Raw genomic sequence first — 21,974 nt, forward strand, 5'->3', positions numbered from 1 at the left:
AGGTAGCTGTAAATTGTGGGTTACAGCTGTTCTAAATGCAAGGCTCTTTAAACTGGACAAAAACATCTCTTCCGTTGTGAGGAGCTGCTGTCAGCAGCGGGTTCTTAACTGAGCTCTCGTTTGGCAGAACGGGTACTGGGGCTCACTGCGCCTGCCTTCCTCCTTCCTCATTTCCTTCTGTGATCAGGAAATTATGTTTTTTTTGTAGCAACATGAACCGTGAAGACCGGAATGTGCTGCGTATGAAAGAAAGGGAAAGGCGAAATCAAGAAATTCAACAGGGTGAAGAAGCCTTTCCACCTAACTCTCCTCTCTTTGCGGAACCGTACAAAGTTGTGAGTTTATGCCATTTTCACAAACTCATTTTTTTTGTGGCAGTTCTGTGCAATTATTATTAGAGGACTAAAACCTCTATTGGTTGTCTAGATTTTAACAGCAGCTTTGTTTTTTTTAGAAGATAAATATTGATTGGGCATCAGTAAAAGTAACAAAGTTCATTCAGATTTCTTTTGTAAGCTGTAGAAATAAGTGTAAAGTATTGCAGAGTGTTTTGTTCCTTTTCCTTACCTTCTATGCCAGTAGGGACTTTGTCATTATTTTCTAAAAAATAAAAATAAAAATTAAAGATCAAAGATTTTGAAACTGAAAACAAAAGCCTTCTAGTTTTCAAATACAAAAATGACTCAGTGCTGCCTAAGCACATCTTTTCTGTATGCTGTAGGGGTTTAAATTACTGCTTGAAAAGCAAATCTGGGACTAGGAAACCTTGGCAAAAAGATCGGGGTGCTAGCCACAATCCTAGCCTTGAAATGTAGATCAGCTGCACTAGTTGTCAAGTCAATTCACTGAAAGCGAAGTTGTGACTCTTAACACTGAATTTTGCATTTTTTTCTAATGATTTTCACAGACCAGCAAAGAAGACAAATTGTCTAGTCGCATTCAGAGCATGCTCGGTAATTATGACGAAATGGAGGATCTTCTAGGAGATCGATCGCAACAGAAGCTCGTTGGAATTCCCAAACCAACCGTACCATCAGCAACAGATGAGAAATCAAACCAAAGTTTCTTTGGTGACCAGAGACATAATACTAGTTCACATCAGAGTAGCAAATGGACTCCTGTAGGACCAGCACCTAGCACTTCCTCGCAATCTCAGAAACGGTCCTCGGGTTTACAGAGCGGGCACAGCAGTCAGCGCGGCAGTGGCAATAACACTAGCAGTAGTGGCCAGAGGCATGACCGTGACTCATACAGTAGCAGCAGCAGCCGCAAAAAAAGCCAGCATGGATCAGAACACTCCAAATCCCGTTCTTCCAGCCCTGGAAAACCACCTGCTGTTTCTTCGTTGAGCTCCAGCCATTCGAGATCTCATGGAGGCGATCATCACAGCAAAGAACATCAACGGTCAAAATCTCCCCGGGATCCAGATGCCAACTGGGACTCTCCCTCCCGCGTACCCTCATTTTCAAGTGGACAACACTCTAATCAGTCTTTTCCACCCTCACTAATGTCCAAGTCCAATTCAATGTTACAGAAACCCACTGCCTACGTAAGGCCGATGGATGGGCAGGAATCCATGGAACCAAAGTTATCTTCTGAACACTACAGTAGCCAGACTCACAGCAGCAGTGTGAATGAGCTGAAGCCCAGCAGCAAAGCACATCTAACCAAGCTGAAAATACCTTCTCAACCACTCGATGTAAGTTCCTACCTATTTACTGGGTTCTTAAATGATAGTCCCTTCGGGCTGGGATTTTCCAGCTTCTTTAAAATCCCAATCTACGTAACCAAGATGCAGTTTATAGTAAATGCTGTTTTTTTGTTAAATAAAACATCTTTCCTGGTGAAGACCTGTATTTTAAATGGAAAACGTGAAATTCTTCCATGTGGATACTGTGATTTCCATTAAACAGAGCCTATGAGACAGTCTGAGAAAGGCTTAGCTAACCCAGACAGGCTAATTTTCCTGGAGTACTTCTGAAGTCAAAAGTCAGTAAAATAGTAGGATATTCACAAGTCTTTTGACAAGCCTGTATCCATATATTGTCTTTGCTGGGAGCCATGTTGCCTTAGTCAGGTGATGCTATCTGAGCATATCAGGTTTTGTTTTGGAGCCTGTAGTAATTTCTAGATGTGATTATTATACCTTCACCTAGGGAACATCAGCTAACCCCAAAGCACACCAAAGTGAAAAAGGTTCAGAACTTTGCTCAGGTATGCTGAATACAGAATACTGTTGGACTAACAACTTTTAATAGTTTAATAATCCTGGAATTGGTAAGGCACAGACCTTGACTGCAGCTCACTTGCAAGGAGAGGGCCTTTCTTAATAACAAAATGGCCGTGCATTTCATATGAACTGTTTAAGTGCCAGTAGCAAGAAAAAAAACGTTTGTTCCTGGGATTTCAATAAATAGCAGATTAAGATTCAGGAAACAGATAAGGAAAGTCGAAAAATTATTTCCACCTTCTGAAAGACTTGACACGCTGGTGTTAATGCAGTGAGATGTGTAGTCATTCTGCTTTCTTCCTGTTGTAGCGTCCCAAATGCAGTAGATTCATAGTTTCATAATTATTGCTGTTTCTAGTTTCGTGCTGTGCTCTGTTTTACTTTGTAAAGCAGTTTGTCATTACTGTGTATTCATTGTCATGCATTTGAGTTCAGATATTATGCAGTGGCTTCTTCCAGGGAAAGATTGAAAGCCATGATTCTTTTTTCCCCTCTTTCCAGAAGTTTTTAATATCCCCGACTGCCTAAGATCACTTTTAACCGTCAAGTGAAAAGTAAGAGATTATTGTGGCAGTTTTATAGATCCGGTGTATTTGCTTTTCATAACTGGATGTGACTCATCCCATAAAAATTTGAAGCTATCTGATATTAAAATTAATATTGTTGAAAAGAATTAATGAGGTCTGTTTGTATCTATATAGACTCTGTATGAATTGTGATATGGACTGAAGTTTATTCTTAACTGCTTCAAACTCCTGGGATCTTTTAAAGAAAATCTGCTTTAGGAGATGTTAATCTTGAGTTTTGATTTGTAGGCATCAGCATCTGGTGATGTGAGCTGTGTGGATGAAATTCTAAAAGTAAGTTCTCTGCTTTTTTTTCATGTTATTTGTTGAAGATACAAAACATTACTAAGGAGGTGGAAAATACTCTCCAGTTGATTAGTTCCTTTTAAATTGGCTTGACTGCAAGTTGTTACAGGAGGGCTCTTCAAATAATCCTCTGAAGCGGGTAGACTGGGGAAAACTGGAGGCAGAGCTGTGCGTGAGCTGGGCACTGTGCACTGCAGGGTGCACACATCATCTCCTGGATAGCCTCATGGCATTCCTTTCCTTCGAGCCCCATCCCCGCTAATCTAACCAGAATTTAGCCATTTCTTCCACCTAAATACAGTCATTACCTTCCAATACCTTTTTAGAGTATAATTATTTGTAGCTACCCAACAGCAGACCCTTCCCTTCTCCTCTACCTGCATTATTTTCTCAAGCCTTTTTACCCCTCACGTGACCTCCTGTTCATATGTCTGCTGTCACAAAGGTATCATTGCCCCATGAGCATTTCCATAGCGTATTTCCTCTGACCTTCAGTACTCCATGGTCCTTGGAGATGCTCTGAATTAATACAAGATGTTTTCTTTCCAGCTTCAGGTATTGATTTTCACCTCTTTTTCCTCAAATTTTATAGATTTCCCTTCCCAGGATTTTTCTTTCTACCCCTTTATCTTACATGTGCTCTTCACAGGCTGAAGTGATCAGACGCTGGCTTCTACTTCAGTTTATGTTCAGGCCAACCAGTTTTATTGATTTGTTCCTTTCTGCTTGTTTTGTTGGCATGTCTATTTATTTTCATGAGTAGCAATTTAAGATTTAGGTTTATGTGCAAAATCTTCGTTACACATTTGGGAAATTAAGATTTGAATATAAAGCTCATTGAAGCGTGAACAATGAACTGAAAATTGAGAGGTTTACCATTTGAATCAGGATTTTAACTTGAAATCTTTGCTCTGCTTTTGTTTTGTTAATAGCTTGTCTTTTTTGTTTTGGTACAGGAGATGTCCCATTCTTGGCCTCCTCCACTGACTGCTATTCATACTCCGTGCAAAACTGAACCGTCAAAATTTCCTTTTCCAACAAAGGTCAGTGCTGTAGTCAAATACCGAATGCAGTTTAAAAAAGTAGCTCCTATTAAAGATTAGGATTTTGGAACTCTTTTAAATTCAATTCTGTATTCTGTGTTTGTTTCAGTGCTGTGCAACTCTTTATCTTGCTTCACAATAACATTGTCGTTCTTATGAAAAATGTCATTGTTTATCCTCTGGTTTACATGCATAAAGCACTCTTCAATGTCTGCGAAGACATGTATAAGCTTTCATTTTTATATTAAATTCTTTTTCATAAATTCAAACCTTCTTCAGGGTACTCCTGAAACTTTAAAACGCCATTGAGCCTTTTCCCTGTTAGGGAAATACTTTGCAGCACTTTGTGCAGAAGCAAGCATTGTTTACCTCGTCAAGCAGGCAGTGGAGACTGACTGATAAATGTTAAGAAATTCAAACATATTTTTCTGCATAAACTGATTTTTCCTCATAATTTTGAAGTCCAGTTGTAGTTCTGTTAGATCTTACATTTCCAATTACAAAGGAAAAAAAGTTTTTAAATGAGACCTTTTGCTCAAGAAGTTTTGAGATTACTTGCCCAGAAATATGCCTTATTAGCTTACCATGTACTTAATAACTACTGAAGCATTTAAATTATTAATTGGAAAGAGAAATCAGTTGCTTTTTGCTGCTGCTGACAGCATAGGGCATGTTGCCAAGAGACCTGCTTGAGCCGACACCTCTGAGGAAGGAGCTTGCATTCTCCTACCTTTTCGCTCTTGGCTGTTTGCTCCTTTCCCCTCGGGCTGGCTCTTGCACTCCCAGCTGCAGTGCTTTAAGGCAAATTGGCAGAAGTGATTGTTTGCCTTGAACTGCAGCTCTGTAATCTGAAGTGTCTTGGAAGCTGTAGGTAGGCAGGGTAGATAGTTTGGGGAGCAACTTCAGCAAGTACAGTTCAGCTTATGATAGCTGACTCGTTCAGGACTTCGTACCTATTGATTAGCAGAAAAAGATTTAAGGTAAGAATACAATGTTTCTCAAGGCTCAACATACATCTGAAACAGGTTGAGGTACTCTGTCCCTAGTTTGGCATAATTTCAGATTGCAGAAATTATGCTGGTCATCTTTTAGAAGTTACCTTAATAATCATGAAGACTACACCTTTTCTGACCAGGCTGCTGTGCTAGAGGACCAGTTGCTGCTATCAGTTTCCTGCTTGATCCAAATTACTCCCCAAAACAGTTCAGTGAAATGTGTTTTAAGACTTTTTCCCTGAGATTTCTAAATGAAATCTGTCTAAACAGATTGTCTTGTTCCATGAATGCTTGGACATCAACTTTCTAGCCCCGTTTCTCTTAACATGAAGATGTTTTGGAGTTTGCATGTGTTTGAAAATCCAAGTAAAGGAGCTCTAATACATGAAACAAGCACAATGGATTACTCTTTCTAACAATCTAGTTGGAAAAGAAGTGTGTTCTCCTTTTGACTAGTTGGTCATAAGAAAATGTTTTCTTGTGAGCACCTGTAATAGTTTCCTCAGTGTGGGCAAAAGGTTTAATCTAGGTGATTTACCCAGATGAGCACTGAATGAGTACAGTTTTCCAAAAGGCTCTAGCTATAGCTCACAATTATTTCTTGGTCAAAAGTTCCAGCCTCTGTAAGTGCACATCCACAAACTCCCACAGACTGATGAAAGGTTAAACAGTTCTGTTTCTCCTACTGGCTAGATGTCTTGGAGCTACAGACAGTCCTGTTGTCATCACCCTGTTCTGTCATGTTTTTGTCTCCGTGCATCTCTTTGACTCAGTGTGGGGAGAAAGAAGCTGTGCAGAGATCTGTAGGCCTTTGCCACATCCAGAGAAACTACGTAAGGTTGCACAGCCTTGTCGATGCTTGAACAAAAAAGGGTGGTTGTGTGTTTGGTGTTTTCTTCTTCTTTTGAATCTATCAACCTGGATTGTGTTTCTTCACCCGGTTTGCAAAAAAAAAAATTCCATTTATGGCTGCTCTGACTCTTTCGACTTTTTGCCAGCTTTTTTATTTTGTGGCTGCACATCTTAACCATGGAACTTTGTCAAATTCTCTCTCCATATCCAAAGTCTGTAATTTCCTCTGCCTTCTCCCCTCTGTCATTCTTGGCAGCAGGATCTTCGCAGAATTCCAGCAAGCCAGTGAGCCGTAGGCTTGTGCTGCCTGGACCCAGAGCAGAACTCAGAAAACAAAACAAAGCAGTGATTTACTTTAATCAAGCAGTGCTGCTCTAGAAAAGCTCGTTCTCTTTAATACTCTATTTATTTACAAGTGATATGCTGCAGTATTTCACAGCGTTCCTTTTGTGTGCAGAAGCCTGGCATGTTTTGCCTGCGCACATAAAATAGGGCTTCTTTTAGTGGACCGGTTGGTTTTATTTGTGAGGCTTTTGGGATAAGATCGCTTCTCCTGTGTGCGGATAGTGAGTAGGTTGCAGGGACTCAAACCACTGACTGGGGCCTGTCTGCATTATTATAAATATACCTAATATCAGAAAGTCTTTGAATCAGAAGATAAAACTTCATGAAAATAGGTCAGGGAAAGTTTTATGGATACTATGAAAAGAAACTGATTCCTGACTCTTGGTAAAAACGTTATCTGGTGACCTAACACTCTATAATTTTATCCTATGTAAGGGTTTTTTTGTTTGTTTGTTTTTTAAAGCCATGGGCTCACACTCAAAATCTCCAAAGCAGGAAGTACTGGTGTGTTTGTAAAATATATTCAAAAATCCAGCTGTTTGTTAGAGGGTGGGAGCTTTTCATCTCAAAGCAAGTATCCTTGCCAGGTTTTGTGCCTGCGTGCCCGTGCGGTGACCTGGAGACATCCCTGAGAGGTGGGTTCTGTCTCCAGCCTTGTTCAGTGCCTGCCCCATGCTGAAGTGACCGTAATGGCCAGCGGGCAGGTGTGTCGATCCTTTCTCAAACAGAAACTTTCTTCTGAGAAATAAAAATGAGATCTGACCTGAGTTTTCAAACATTACATGGGAACGGGTCGCATTCCCCACAGGCTGCTCACAGCCCGATTCGGTACCCCACTGCTGTTCCCAGCAGCTACCAGGTGGTTTTTCTCACTGCAGTTCTTGTGGCAAACTACAAGCAGCAATTTTATTTCCTGTTAAGTGTCGTCACTGCCTAACCTCAGTGGTATTCTGTGAAAGAGGTTTCCTTCCTTTAAGATATTTTTAATTCCTTTTTGAAGTAGACCTTTAGAAGATAGTGTCATAGGTAACCTCATGGTTGAAAGTGTATATTCTTATTTATTAATTAATTTCTGAGTTTCTTAAAGAAATAATGTATCCAATGATGGAATAGGTGGTGAGGTGTTTGGAAAAAGTTGTGTGTTTAAGCATAACTCCTCGTTAAAGTGCACTTAACTGAAATATTGCACTGTGCCTTAGAAATAGGAAGTTGACTGACGCGAGCAGTTAGGGGTTTCTGCAGAATTTGTGCTACGTATACTGGTGAGAATGGGTGCCAGTTCCTCGTCTTGTGCTCACCCCAGCACAGATGCTCTGTATCTGTAGATGTGGTATTTTGATTACGATATGGTCTTTACTTCTTTTTTGACTTGAGTTTTATCAGTCCTGTCTAAGTTAACAGTAGGCAAAGGAAATTGGGGAGTCACGCTTGCACTCCATGAACTTGTGTCAAAGATAAAAATCTGTTTTTGTTTTGAGGGAGGTAGAGCTTTGCTTTCTGTTGAAGTCACAACACTTTCTTCCAGTTCGTCTTCTCTTTTCACTTTGGGTATAGTTAAATTTTATTTATATTGTCCCTTTCTTTCATTCGGTTTCTTTCATTAGAGGCGTTTGGAACACCTGAAAATGAAGTCTCCTGGGAAGGTGTGGTTTTGAGAGAAGTGCTGCAGTCTGTTCTTCTAGACCACTGACAAAAAACTTGTCCAAGACAGTATTTCAACTGCTTCCACTTTTGAAATAAAGTTGAAGGAAGTTAGAGTTAATCTAAGCACGCCTTGTTGCATAAAGCTTTTGTTACGTTTGGAAATCGCGCATACAGCCACTCAGCACACCAGTGAGCTGGCTGTTAGGGAAGACTGGTTCGTAGCTATACCAAAACCCCTGCAATTCAGTGTTGTCAAATGTGTGTGTGTGACTTCATGAATTATCTCAATTTTTTCAGCTTTCATGCTTAAAGTCAGCGTTTGTCCTCGTTTTAAAATGAGGTCAGGAGGGTCCTGGTTTGAAGTGGCGAACTGGCTTAGACATTTTTCGGTAACTCGGTGCTCTGCATATTTGTTTATTGAAACAATATGTTAGTGTTTGAAAAGTTTGATAATGTACTTTCGGGAGACAGAATTGTTTTTTTGGAATGGGAATAGCAAAGATCACAGCAGTGCTAAAATCTGCAAGGCTGCATCTTTCAAGGCTAGACTTGTAGGTAACAAGTCTGTTGCGTCTCAAGGCAGGTAATATCGCTGTTCATTGGCTTTGGTACAAGTGAATTGCCTGATTACATGCGGATTTGGCTGTTTATCGGGACGGGGGTGGGGGTGAGGAAGGGAAATGATCTGTTTGTCAGCTGTGCCTGCCTGCGTTTCCCCAGGAACTCGTGCAGAGTGTTCTGAGACGAGGAGTTGGACGCAGTGGTTCTGCAGGGCTCTTCGGATTTCAAGTTTCATTGTCTCATGTGCTCTTCTGTAGCTGGGATTTTTTCATTACTATGAGCATTAGTATACTCATTAATTGTTCATTGAGTGTTAGTATGCTCATGGCTTGTCCACCAAGATGCTGTATGTGTCTGAAAAAGAAGAATTTGAATGAAAATATGTAAAGCTAACAGCAAGGCTTTCCCCACTGTATAAGAAAAATAAAAACATACCAAACTGCTCATCTTCATGCTAAACAAACAAAAAGATAGGATTTATGGAAGTTATACAGAGATTGAGTTTCAGATACCAAGAGGTACAGCACAAGGCCCTTAAAACCTGGCACGTAGGGATGGCCGAGCTCCAGACGAGGAACATGAAGTGCTCTTTCCATGTTCTTGCTGTTCCACTAGGGTTGGTGAAAGGAGTTTGGGCCCAGATAAAGAATCACTCTTTGCTTTGTTGTTGTTGTGTGTGTTTTTTGGTGGAGGAGTGGTTTTGTTTTGTTTTTTTAAAGATGAGGTGCCATCCTTTAAAGTCAAAGAATAGCTGGATGATGGCGTGGTTTTTGGTATGTTAAAATTCCCTTTGAAAAAACTCCTGTGATCTTTTTATTCCCTTAGGAGTCCCAACAGTCCAGTTTTGGCACTGGAGAACAGAGTAAGTATATTAAACTTCCTTTAATACGTGTAATGTTTTTGTTGTGATTCAGTATTTTTAGTATCCTCCTGAGATGTCAGACTTTTTAAAGAGACTTTTCCAGACTGGTCATAGCATGGAGTCTAGGTTAAGATTTTCTGTACTTTCTCAAATGTTGACTTACGAAATAGCATTTGATTTTCTTCCTAGTTTCTTGTTGAGAACTAGAAAGCCAGTAACAGCCTTGCAACTCTGGTGTATCTGCTGGGGGAAAAAAAAAAAAAAAGAACCATCTTTAATTTGTCATATTATTTAATTCTTGAAAAGGTGTCTTTTTGGTTGATTTGAATGAAAATAGCTGAGTACTAAAAACAAAACACCCTCAGATAAAACCTCTGGATGTAATAGAAACTAACAGATTGCATAAGTTCATGTTTTAGTAGAAAAAGCACATTACGTTTTCCCCTTTGCCATGTTCATTTTCACTTTTTGGACATAAAATCAGAAGAAAAAAAAAAAGAACAATCAAGAATTCATATAGCAACAGACTTAATAATCTTGAATTCATGTCCCAAAATATATGTCTGTTTTTTAGACAAAAGCAGCTTTTATTCCTCTTGAATTATATCTTTAATTTGAATATTACTGAAACAAGTAATTTAACCAGGTAACATACCTAGAAAAATTGAATTAGATTGGTGCTGTTGTCTTCCAGAAGTCTTTCCACTCCCTGTTGAAGTGATTAAACAGATTAAGTAGTAAAAGCATAATGGGTTATTCTTAGGTATTCACAAGCAGCTTAATCTAAACACCTAATACAGTGGGGAATTAAGGAAACAAAACATAATTCCCTGATGCTAACAAATAGACGTGCGTTCCGGGAGCAGCTGATCTCTCTGTGTGTGAATGGAGAGGCTGGATAAATAAAAACATAGATCTGTTTTTCAACTCCTGTTTGAGTTTTCTGGGAAACTTTTAACATTTTTGTTCCTGTTGTACTATGCTTAGCAATATACCAGAATTAAAGAAAAGGGAAGAATAGAACCCCAAGCTGAAAAGCAGATTATATCAGTATGTATTTTGACTGTAAGAGTTGGTTTGAGTGAGTTTTTTTGGTGTTTGAAGGTTGCTTATCCACTAAAAAGCTGCGCAGGGATGCTGAAAAGTCAGGAACTTGACAGGTTGACCTGTATCCTGTACCCAGCACATGGAAGGCAATACTTTAACCTTGATAGAAGCAAAACATTTTTTCACACCATCAAAACCAAATTAAGCACGTATCGGTTTCAACAGCGAGGTTTTAAATAACTTTCAAGATTTTCTCGGTTAAATTAGTTGTTTTACTTGGTGTTTTGTCTCTGCATCCGCTCACTCGGTTGGTCTCTGGGAGACTGTACCTGGTGTCTGCTGGTTCTTCCTTTCTGCTGTTCGCTCAGCCCTTCTGGGTTTGTTTATCCAGGACTGTTTACTTCTGGCAATCTTGGAGTGACTATTTTCCTGTCTGAGTTTAAAACTATGCACTTTTTTCTTCTAGAACGATATAATCCTTCATCAAAAACATCCAATGGTCATCAGTCCAAATCGTAAGTAGCTGTTGAGAAAACATTTCTCAAATAACTGTCAAATTTTAAGAGATTGGGGAAAATAGCTGTTTTGTTACGTGACTGTGTCGGTTCTTGCACAGACTCTTTAGCATACTTGTGCTAGGCTGGCAGAAAACAGGGATCGTTTCCTGTAAGCCCTTTTCAGGGCCAGTAGAGCAAACACGGTGTATCGGTATGGGTAACAAACACACTGTGCATGCTTTCCTTTCCCCTGCTTTTGTCAGCTATCAGGATAGGTGTGAAGGAGTTTGGACCTAGGAACTGGCTTGTGAACTGGAAGCGTATAAGAACAGGCAGGATGGGACAGGACGTACCAAACGTGTGCACTGCAGAGCTGTCAGCTAGGAGCAGCTTGCAGCAGTTGCACAGCCAGACAGGATGAGGAACTGTTTTGTTGTTGGAGGAGATAGTAAACTGGGTTTGGGATCTAGTTAAATTCATGCTACTCAGTCTTTTAAGTGACCAATTAACATTTTTGTTAATCAGGTACACAGACCCAACGTTATGCATCCTCAGTCATACAACTGAAAGAAAAAATAAAAAGTAACTGGAAGATTCTAGATGACTGTACCCCACCACCTTTCTCAAACCTGAAAATTATTTGCTGCTTAAAGATCGTTTCCAAACAAACATGACCATAAAAATAAAGTTTTACCACCCGATTGTATGTTTCATAAAAGTGATGATAGATTCTGAAAACCGGGTATTCTGAGTTAATGCTTGCTGTGATGCAGTTACAAAATGAAGGCCAGTTCTTCTGCTTGTCCGTGTCCATATTACAGTCTTAACAAGATTAAAAAGCAAATGACCTGTGGGAAGGAAATAGAAGATAATTGAAGGCCGATTTATTTATTTATTTTAGACTTGCAGTCAATTTCCTGAAAACATGAGGTTTAAGAAGATGCTTATATGCAGCCATTTCAACAAGCAGGAGAAATAGGAGTTCACTGTTTGACTTTGCTTTTGTTTTGGTAGTGGAATTCTCCATGAAAGGACTGTGCTATTTCCAAAACAAAATGCAAGAACATCTAAGGACAAGATGTAGCATTGTGCATTAGTTGAACTGGGGTGCATAGGAAGAAGGATTAGAAGATGTTTACTGTTGCAGTAGACTTTGAAACAAAGTGATTGTACTCTGTTCAAAAACCTCAGCAAATGACATAAATGTATCTTTTGGAAAAGGATAGTAGTGGAAAACATTGGGAACTAGATCTAGGGGTTGGCATCTCTTTTCAGGTTATCGGTAGAACAACTATACTGTAAAATTCAGATATACCAGACTTTTAATCCTTTCTCATCTTCTTTTTCCAGATGTGAATCGAACCAGACAGAGTAAGATGTCTTATTTTTGTAATCATTTTTTTTTAAATAAGCACAAAGGCAATATACCCCACTATTTGTTTCCAATGTGTTCATGTATTTTCAGTATTGTGAAATAGGTGTGTGTAATTATAACTAGCTTAAATAATAGAGTAATTATAACTGAATAATAATAATAGAAAAATTATAGTTTAATACAGTTGTGCTTTTGCCATGAGACGGGAAACAACCACTTAATTTTATTTAGCACAGTATTCTTGGTCATTGTATGAGAGAAGTTGAACATCCAGATTTTAGCTCTTCCTGCATTAGTAAAATGTATGAGATTTCCTTCCTAAATTTGACAGATTGAACAAAGGAGTAAAAGTACTAGAGTCTGTATTTGTCTTTAAAGAATGACTTAACTCGCCATTCTTAAACAATTAAATCTTTTAGAATGGTAACTTGCAGATTTCACCCACGCAGCCTGCTCTATAGCATAAACAATAGCATGCTGCAATATAGAAGAATGCTTTGAATGTAATTAAAGTACATGGAAAAACTTGCCTCACTTTCTCCCTTTTACTTACAGTATGTTGAAAGATGACTTAAAGCTTAGCAGTAGTGAAGACAGCGATGGAGAGCAGGTATGTTCATTCACTACCAAAGTTTCAGGGAAGTATAGCAAGCACGTTGATAATCTGGTAGTTCAGCAGCAGTCAGTACTCCCAACAGCAAACCGAGCAGCTCCAAGATTTGTAATTAAGAGGCAAAAATCAATTAGCAAGTTTCTAAACAAGCTCCAGGTATTCCACAATACAAACTGGGGGAAAATCATCTGTTTTGTGTGAATAGTATGCTTGTACCTAAAGACTCTTGCCTTTCTGATTTCAAGTGGACTTTCTATGAAAATAAAGAGGAGTGTACTTCATAACATATGTAACGGCCTGCCATTGAAAGATAGAACCCTGCATGTTCTTCCATGCTGTCTAACGCATGGCATAAACATTTCTGTGCAGGGACTGTGTTCGGGATGATAAGAGCTACTGTGTTTGTGTTTTACTCCCAGGTTTTATCTGTAACTGGGTATAGCAGCACCTTTATTGCTGTAGATAAGTCTTTTTTTCTTTTTTGTCAATATTAATGTTGTGTGGCTTCTGCTAAAAATGGCATTTGGCATGCTAAATTAAAAATATCTGTAGGGTCTATACTAAGCAGCAGTAGTCCACTCTCCTTTGTTTTTTTTTTTTAATTTATTTTTTTCCTATTCCCACTTCTATTACTTGATTTGTTTTCTCATGTGAAGAACTTGAAGATAGTGCATTTACTTGGTTACCTACTGGTACTCTGGCCATCTCTAGAGTAGGATCATAGAATTTCAAATAACCTGATACAAAAAGGTGTTATTAAGGATTGAGAAAATAGCATCTCTCAGAATACAGGGGACTCTAAGATGACACATCTGTGGTAAAAACTTGGAGAGAACTCTGATTTGTTTTTCTTTCTGTTCAAGGAAAATTGAGACAACTTTCTCAAGTACTGAATTAAAACACTGTTCTGGCAAAATATTTTAAAATTTTAAGGCTCTAAATTGATGCTTTGCGACGTAACTGTATGTGCAATCCTAAAATAACTTCCAGAAGCTTCACGCTCTTCTTCTTAATTGCAGGATTGTGATAAGACAGTGCCAAGGAGCACACCTGGAAGGTAGGCATTCCTGCTAGATTGCAGCATAGAAAGTAAAGCAGTGAAATTCAGTCCAGTCAGTACTCATGACCTGATCTCATTTCTAAAATCTCTGTCTTTCATCTTCTGTTAGAGCAAAAGGTGATGAAAATGTAATCAGTGATTAAATAGCATTTATCCTGCAAATTATACTAACCACTTTGTGAGGGGGGGGAAGGGGGAGGCAAAAGCTGTTGTTTGTTTCCAGAGTAAGTTGCATTCTGTTGAACTTTTAAGCAATTGTTAATTAAAATGTTAGGTTTCATTTTTCCTAATGGAAGGATTTCTAGGATGTGTTTGCACCTTGAGTAGTGTTTCTTTATTTTTCTTCATTTTTGTTTTCAGTAATTCTGAACCTTCGCAGCATAACAGTGAAGGAGCAGATAATTCAAGGGATGACTCGAGCAGCCATAGTGGATCTGAAAGCAGTTCAGGATCTGACTCCGAAAGTGAAAGCAGTTCCAGTGATAGTGAAGCTAATGAACCATCACAGAGCGCGTCCCCTGAGGTAGGATGTGACATTTATTCAGGCTGTCTTCGTTAGTTTGGCATTCATCCCAAGTTTTAAAAGCAGAAAAATTGAATGTGTTCTCAAAGTGGTTAAAAAAAAAAAGTTGAGCTGACACATGTGGAATCATTCCCCCATCTGCACAGTGTTCTTTTGCTGAAGCACCTGTAGTTGGACACAGTAACAGTGCTTTGTGTAAGCACACATTTGATGTTCCAATTTGAGGTGATTTTTACCACCAGTTACCTGGTGGAGTGCAGACTCTAGGTATGGTAACAGTATCTTAAAAAACTGTGGTCTTTTAGTCTGGGTAGCTACGGCAGCAGGTATCGCCTCTGGGTAGCAGCTGCTCTGGCTGAGGGGAAAGATGAGAACTGCTATTTGTAACTATATTCATCAACTCCTTTTATTTTTGTTAATTATTGATCTCAGATGTTTGGTGTACCTCTTGCTTAGGCCTGCAGCACAGTAGAGGTGTCCTGCAGAAAAGATGGAAGAAATGTAAAATGCTTGATATAACACTGCTGTTTCTTTTTTTAAATTTTGTTTTTAGCCAGAGCCACCACCAACAAACAAGTGGCAGCTGGATAACTGGTTGAACAAAGTTAATTCACATAAAGTGTCACCAGCTTCTTCTGTGGACAGCAATATCCCGTCCTCACAAGGCTACAAAAAAGAGGGACGGGATCAGGGGACAGGCAGTGGGTACGCTGATCAAAGCGGATCCAAGGATTCGATTTCTTCTACGCCAGGGCGAGATTCCAAACCCACCCAAAAGGGCTCAGAGGGCAGTCGTGGCAGGCAGAAATCACCTGCCCAGAGTGACAGCTCAACACAGAGGAGGACTGTAGGTAAAAAGCAGCCCAAGAAGGCAGAAAAGACATCTGTTGAAGAGCCTAGAGGAGGTCTTAAAATAGAAAGTGAAACCCCAGTAGACATGGCAACAAATATACCTTCAAACAGGCATAAGGCAGCCACAAAAGGTTCCAGAAAACCTAACATAAAGAAAGAGCCCAAATCTTCCCCTCGGCCTACAACGGAGAAGAAGAAATACAAGGCTTCGAGCAAATCTGCCCAGAAATCCAGGGAATTCATAGAAACAGATACCTCATCCTCTGATTCAGATGAAAATGAAAGCCTGCCTCCTTCGTCACAAACACCCAAATATTCTGAGAGCAATAGGACTCCTGTTAAATCTTCCATGGAGGAGGATGACAGCTTTTTTCGGCATAGAATGTTCTCTCCTATGGAAGAGAAAGAGCTTCTTTCACCACTCAGTGATCCTGATGAAAGGTACCCACTTATTGTGAAGATTGACCTGAGCCTCTTATCAAGAATACCAGGGAAGCCTTACAAGGATGCTGACGCGCCCAAAGTGGAAAAGAAAACCGTACCAGAGAAGCACACAAGAGAATCCCAGAAGCAGCCTTCTGACAAAAGCTCTACAAAAGGCAAAAGGAAACATAAGCAGGTGATGACTCTGTACATATAATTTTGCCTGTTATCTTAGCCCCTTATTGCCTTGCTACGGGGGTGAAGTGTATAACCCAGCAACCCACATCGTACCTCGCTGTCATGACGCTGAGTAATTCAGGAGATGACTTTGGCCACTTTTTTGTGTAGAATATGTTGATCATTCCTGTGTCGTTGTACTAGGGGTTATTTGAGTTTTCTTTTGGAGTGAGGAGGGAAAGGGAGAAGGTTGTACATGGAGGTCTGCGAGCACCACAGTGAGAGCTCGTGGAGGTTGCAGGGCTGCTGTACCTCTGAGCACTGCATCCCGTGCTCTCCTGCCTCCGCTCCACCTGCCATTAGTCCCTGTTGCACTGCAGGCCAGCTCAGGCCGCTAATCCAAAGGAAAATCCACCTGGCCCAAAAAAAAAAAGTCTTAATGTGGACCACTTCAAACAGCAAACGATGCATTTGCATGGGAGCTATTGCCAGGATAAGGGACGGGCAGAAACAGACCTGGGGCACAGCAAGAGAAACCATAAGCTCAGGGGCGCTGCTTTACTGGGATTGGAAGTATCCCTCCATAACAGTGAGTCTTTTCAGAAAAGCATTTAATCTTCTCAATTAAATAAAAAAGCAGGAATCCCAAGGGATAGTAAAATGGACAGGTATTAATGAGGGATCTGAACAGAGTTAGCACTGCTGGGAGAAAAATGGTAGGGGGTAGCTACTAGTATAATTTTAAACTGCTTTTGGAAAAAATCAGTAGAAGATACACAGTCTGTGTAAAGAGCAAATCTGTGACTGTCATTTGCTGTTGTGTTTTCGTGATGGTGATGCTCAAGGTTGAAATATTGGTGTGACTAAGGTGTAACCTTCTGGGTTTGAGTCTGGGTTCTGTACCAGGTGACATACTCTGTGGGGCCCTAAGTTCTGGTTTATTCTTTGTATTTCTGCTTCCAGTGCTTGTTGAAGACAGCTTTGAAATGCACCCTCAAAACCCTTTGACTTTAGGATTAGGTTTATATAAAAACCTGGTATTCAGCATCTCTTCCTTTACAACCAGCAAGACTTTTACTGTTTCTGGCGTTCATAGGACACCTGCTTTAGGCTCCCAGCATAAAATCTGTTTCCTGATCTCTTATTGAAGCTTTTGGCTTTTTTTTTTTTTTCTGGTATTTCATGGTAATACTTTTGTTCTAAAATGTACAATTTGACTGCCACTTTTTTTATACGGGTTGGTAATTCAGAAGTCAGATTTTGTTTTTCTTTGTGTTCCGATCTCAGGGTTCAATATCTGGTCAAATATTTGATGCAGGCTAGATGCTTTGAGGAATGTTTTTGTGGTCTGTACAGATCTTACTCTGTACACTGCACAATACCTACTAAATATGAAACATTTACAGCTTCACTGAGATGATAATGTAGACATTTGCCTGGATGTATTTCTTGTTTGCTTTATTCAGAATGAGGATGAAAACAGAGCCAGTGAAAGCAAGAAAACAAAACTGGAAGAGAAAGCTCCATCAGGACACAAGACGTCTAGCAGTAGAGAGTGAGTATCTTGGCTGTTTTCAACATGAAAGCTCGGGGTGATCAAGAAGACTGATCCCCCCCCCTTCCCTTCCCTCCACAACAGTGTCTCCTCATTATTATTTGATGGGTAAAATTTCATTGCTTCTTATTCTTGAGACGGATTTAGTTCAGTTTCTGCTAGTAGCTGGTGGAAATTGATTTCCATAACCAAAAACATTGACCAAGCACATTTTTTTACTTAACAAAACTAAGGTAAACCCTAAAGTGAAGGGTTGGTTTATTATGGAAAGTACACTTCCTGTTTTTTTTTCTCTGACGTATGGTGTGTTTTTTTTCTAGAAGTAAGCTGTGCCTCTAGGTTTTTGATCTTGCAAAATCTGTACTTTTAAATTAACCTAATCCGTTAATTCTCCGTTTAGCAAGTATGTAAACTGAGAATAAATTACTTAACTGCCATGTGGGATGCTGATGGCACTTGAGACTTGGATCCATGGATTTAGTTCAAATTTGCTTGACAGATTAGCTGAAGTGTAAGCGTCACAAAAAATAAAACAATGCAGACTTAGCAAAAACAACATCCTTCAATACCCTTTTACTTACAGGTTATTTCTGCAATTTTGTAAATGACAGGATAAAGGGAATGGTTTTAAATTAAAAGAGAGGAGATTTAGATTAGAGGTTAGGAGGAAATTCTTCACTCAGAGGGTGCTGAGGCACTGGATCAGGTTCGCAGTGAGGTTGTGGATGCCCATCCCTGGAGGTGTTCAAGGCCAGGCTGGATGAGACCCTGGGCAACCTGGCCGAGTGGGTGGCATCCCCCCCATGGCAGGGGGGTGGAAATGGGTGATCTGTACGGTCCCTTCCAACCCGAGCCGTTCTGTGATTCTATCTTTTCTTTTTTCCTTTTATTCTTGATATTTGCTTGTTTGCCAGTGTGGTTGTCAGAAGGACACTTTGTTAAATGCAACTGTATTTTTATTAAAATACTCTGTATAAATAATTACTTAATGTACTGTACTCTGTAAAAAGGGGAGCCAGGAATAAGTAACCATAGCCCTCAGCAGTGAAGTTGAGAAAGTTTTCCACTTCCCTGGCTTCCAGAGCTGGCTTATCTGGACCATCTTTTTTTTGAATTGTTAGGCTGACTAGTCTGCAATAGACAGGCTGGCGCTGACATGGGCATTAATTTCTGACGTGGTGTTTAGGGTGTTTTTTAAGAACTGTTGCAGGGATGTGGTTTTATGGTTAGAACTTGCCTGCTGCATTTTCAGGTCAGAACAGATAAAATGGTAAAAACGAGTTCAATCAGGCTTCGTAACATCCAGTCACTGTGATAATTGTTCTTTCTTTCTTCCTGTGAATCTGGCTTGGTGGGGCTAACAATAAAAATCTTGTTTTTTGGGGGAGGAAGAAGGGACAAAAAAAAAAAAAAAAGAATTTAGAAGAAAATGGGCTTTTTTTTCTTTTAATAAAAGACAAAACTGAATGTGTTCATTTTGCTCAGGTCTCTAAAGCCAAGTGCTGTTAAAGAGAAGGATTTACTGCCGTCTCCTGCTGCCCCAGTCCTCCAGAAGGATTCCAAGCAGGAACATGGGTCCCGAAAGAGGACAGTCAGCCAGTCGTCATCCTTGAAGTCCAGCAGCAACGTCAGTAAGGACAGTAGTGGTGGCAGTAAAAGCAACTCATCTTCTAAACAGAAGAAGATGGAGGGAAAGGGTTCTAGCAGTACTAAAGAAACCAAGGTAAAGGGCTTATTCTGGGACTGCCTTGAACTTGTCAAACTGCAAAGCGAAACACATGCTCAGTGTGATCTAAACACTAATTCACCGTTCAAGTTGAAATGTAATTAGTTTTAGATTTGCATTGTTTCATGTCATGGTGCTTAGGTACCTTGGAAGTCCATAAATTAGAAAATAACTTGGGAGAGATTGTGGAATACTAATTCTTATTCCTACCAAATGCTTATGTTAATTAGTGAAATGAGTTTAGACATCTGATTACAGATGCTGCTTATTTGTTGTTTAATTTGTTAATGAGAAATATCACTACAAATCTGTTTACACAACAGTAAATAGAATAATGAGGTTACTCTTATGTCATTGGAGCAGATACAAATCTTGTCCTAATTTTAAGAGCAGAAGCTGGGTCTGTGTTCACTGCTAGGATGCAAAGTTATGGCTCTCATCTTACTGCATCCTTGGACTCCAGAAAGGAGCTTTTAACTCCAGCTCAGGAAGGTACAGAGCCCGCTGTAATTAGATTAGATAAAAAATGGGTACAAAGATGATACAGGAAACTTTTTTTAATTTAAGAGATTTAGGTTAGGAAGATACTTACATGGTGGGATTCAAAAATATTACAGGAAGATGATGCACTTAAGTCATGGAAATGTAATGTGTTTTTTCATCAATACATAAATGTGCATTACTGGACAGAAATTACTTTGTGAGAACATCTGACTGTTTAAAATGTATCACTGAATACCTGTGATAAGCAATTTCTAATGTATAGCCAATTTTTGAGTGTAGAATGTTTAACTTGGAGGGATTTCAGCTCCATCTTTGGGATTCCAAAGTACGCTGAAGATGTTGGTGCAGTCTGTCTGTGAGCTCCCTGCAGCAAAGCCCCAAAGCCTCCTATGGGCTCTGGAAACTGCAGTAGTTGAAGCAGCTGCTAACCTCAGTGGCTGGGTTTGCAGTTTCTGAGAAGTTCAGAAGCAAGGTCTAAAGCATTCAGGAAGGATAATTGATTGGGCAGGAGTAAAGCAGCAAATTGCCACTAGCAATGGCAGAAAGTAGCTTAGTCATTGGGGTGGAGTTCATGAAATATCTGAAGTGGGAGATGTGCTGTGTTACTTCAGATGCCATTGCAATGAGATTTGAGAAACCTGGCGAGGTTGTGTGCATCGAGACACTTCCAGGATGCCTGTAGATAATGAAGTTGCATCACAGACTGCTGCTCTCTGTCCTTTCCTTATTTGTTAGCATAGAACTGTCCCTAAACCAGCTGTTAACTGGTGTGCTGTTTATCCTTTTATGCCTTGGATATGCTTAGTCATGCCTTTCTTAAAGCAGCATACTGCATTCCACTGCATGTTTTTGTATTGACTCCAGGATCCTTCTGATTAGCAATGATCTGATAAGGGTAGGTTATGAAATACATCTGTATGGCTGGCCTTTGGTCTTCATAAAGCCAAAGAGCTGAAAACACATGCGAAGCTGGAAGGCTGCTTTACACTTGAGCAGAACAGATTCACTTACAACACACAGAATGTTTTAGTATCCAGTCTTCAGCCTGAAGTGTCACTGAGCTGTGTGTAATTTAAGGGAGCAAGGACTGTGTTGTGAGGACAGTTGTCATTTCTCCCTGAAGATGTTGCTTATTGTTGTGAAATCCTGGTGTTTTCAAAGCAAAGAGATTCAGCAGTTTTCTCTTGAGAAAAATGAGAAGTCATTAAAATATTCGTAGCATCTATGATGGGGTGGGAAAACAGGACCTAGAAACAGCAGTGTGGGAGGTTCAGGGAGGGATTTCCTGGACCTAAGTGTGTCTAGGAAACCTTAGCTGCACTCCTTCCTCTGAGGGAGAGCTCCTGGTGTATTAGAGCCAAGAGCCTGATCGCAGCCTCTGTGTCTTCCTCTGTGCCAGCGTGAGGTGAAGGCCTTGTGGAAGCTGTGTTACTGTATGGCAGCGAGAGCAGCTGCAAAAATGACCTTACTGTGAAGTAGCTGTGAAGTCATAGGAGAAACTTAAATAACAAACACTTTATTTGCAGACAAAGAAGACTTAATTGTTCTTTAAGTTTATGATTTGGGAACAATTTTCCTTTCAGGAAAAGATTCTGAACAATTCCTCAAACTGCCCTCCTGTGTCTGCTCCATCTACAGAGAGCTCAAAGTCTAGAAGAGCAAAACTTGTTTTTGATGACAGGTAAGAAACGCAGAGGGATCCTTTCCCTTTGTGGGGATGCTAGTCTTGGAGCACAGCCAGCCCCCTGTGGGGAAGCGTTGTCTTTCTGCTTCACAAAAGACGTTAAGTACAAGCTCGTGCTCTGGAGAGCTGCAGTGATGTGCTTGTCTGCCCGCTCTGTGTGCCGCTTACGTGGTAGACAGCGCAGTCCTTGAGAAGGGAGTCCTTGAGAAGCCTGCCCTGTACCTTCCCCTAACGAGGCAGGGCCAAGCAGTAGACTTGCATCGCTCAGGGTTGTTCTGGTTTTAAATGCTGATGGGTCCATTGCACCTTCAAATTCTTGTTTTGTTTCCTTCTCTACCCCACACTGTTGATCAAGTGTTTGGTTTGCTTGGCTATCAAATGCAATCCTGTGTACTAAACGTCTTGCTCAAAATCCTATTTCAAATTACCTGAAACGAGAGAACTAAATTTAACTATTTTTAACAGTTTTATCATACTGTAAATAATCATACAATTTAACAATTACAAGTATTTTTTAAACAGTTTCAGCATACA

At 40.0% G+C, this 21,974-nt stretch overlaps 1 protein-coding gene across 3 annotated transcripts in view; it reads left to right on the forward strand.

Moving 5' to 3' along the window:
- The window catches only part of AFF4 (ALF transcription elongation factor 4), a 52,098-nt gene that overhangs the window by 13,731 nt on the left and 16,393 nt on the right, over nucleotides 1-21,974 (forward strand). For all 3 annotated transcript variants that reach the window (XR_014697954.1, XM_084535820.1, XM_084535821.1), the window contains exons 2-15: nucleotides 209-335; nucleotides 908-1,699; nucleotides 3,046-3,090; nucleotides 4,059-4,145; nucleotides 9,368-9,404; nucleotides 10,918-10,966; nucleotides 12,299-12,319; nucleotides 12,879-12,933; nucleotides 13,956-13,993; nucleotides 14,357-14,519; nucleotides 15,073-15,990; nucleotides 17,438-17,526; nucleotides 19,012-19,249; nucleotides 21,340-21,437. Coding sequence is in view for 2 of the 3 variants with exons in the window: in XM_084535820.1 (XP_084391946.1) it covers nucleotides 213-335; nucleotides 908-1,699; nucleotides 3,046-3,090; nucleotides 4,059-4,145; nucleotides 9,368-9,404; nucleotides 10,918-10,966; nucleotides 12,299-12,319; nucleotides 12,879-12,933; nucleotides 13,956-13,993; nucleotides 14,357-14,519; nucleotides 15,073-15,990; nucleotides 17,438-17,526; nucleotides 19,012-19,249; nucleotides 21,340-21,437 (2,753 nt within the window). In the remaining variant the exon portion in view is untranslated. The remainder of the gene's footprint in view (nucleotides 1-208; nucleotides 336-907; nucleotides 1,700-3,045; nucleotides 3,091-4,058; nucleotides 4,146-9,367; nucleotides 9,405-10,917; nucleotides 10,967-12,298; nucleotides 12,320-12,878; nucleotides 12,934-13,955; nucleotides 13,994-14,356; nucleotides 14,520-15,072; nucleotides 15,991-17,437; nucleotides 17,527-19,011; nucleotides 19,250-21,339; nucleotides 21,438-21,974) is intronic.

Source organism: Aythya ferina, assembly GCF_964211825.1.
Source record: "Aythya ferina genome assembly, chromosome: 14".
In the NCBI taxonomy this organism is placed as follows: domain Eukaryota; kingdom Metazoa; phylum Chordata; class Aves; order Anseriformes; family Anatidae; genus Aythya; species Aythya ferina.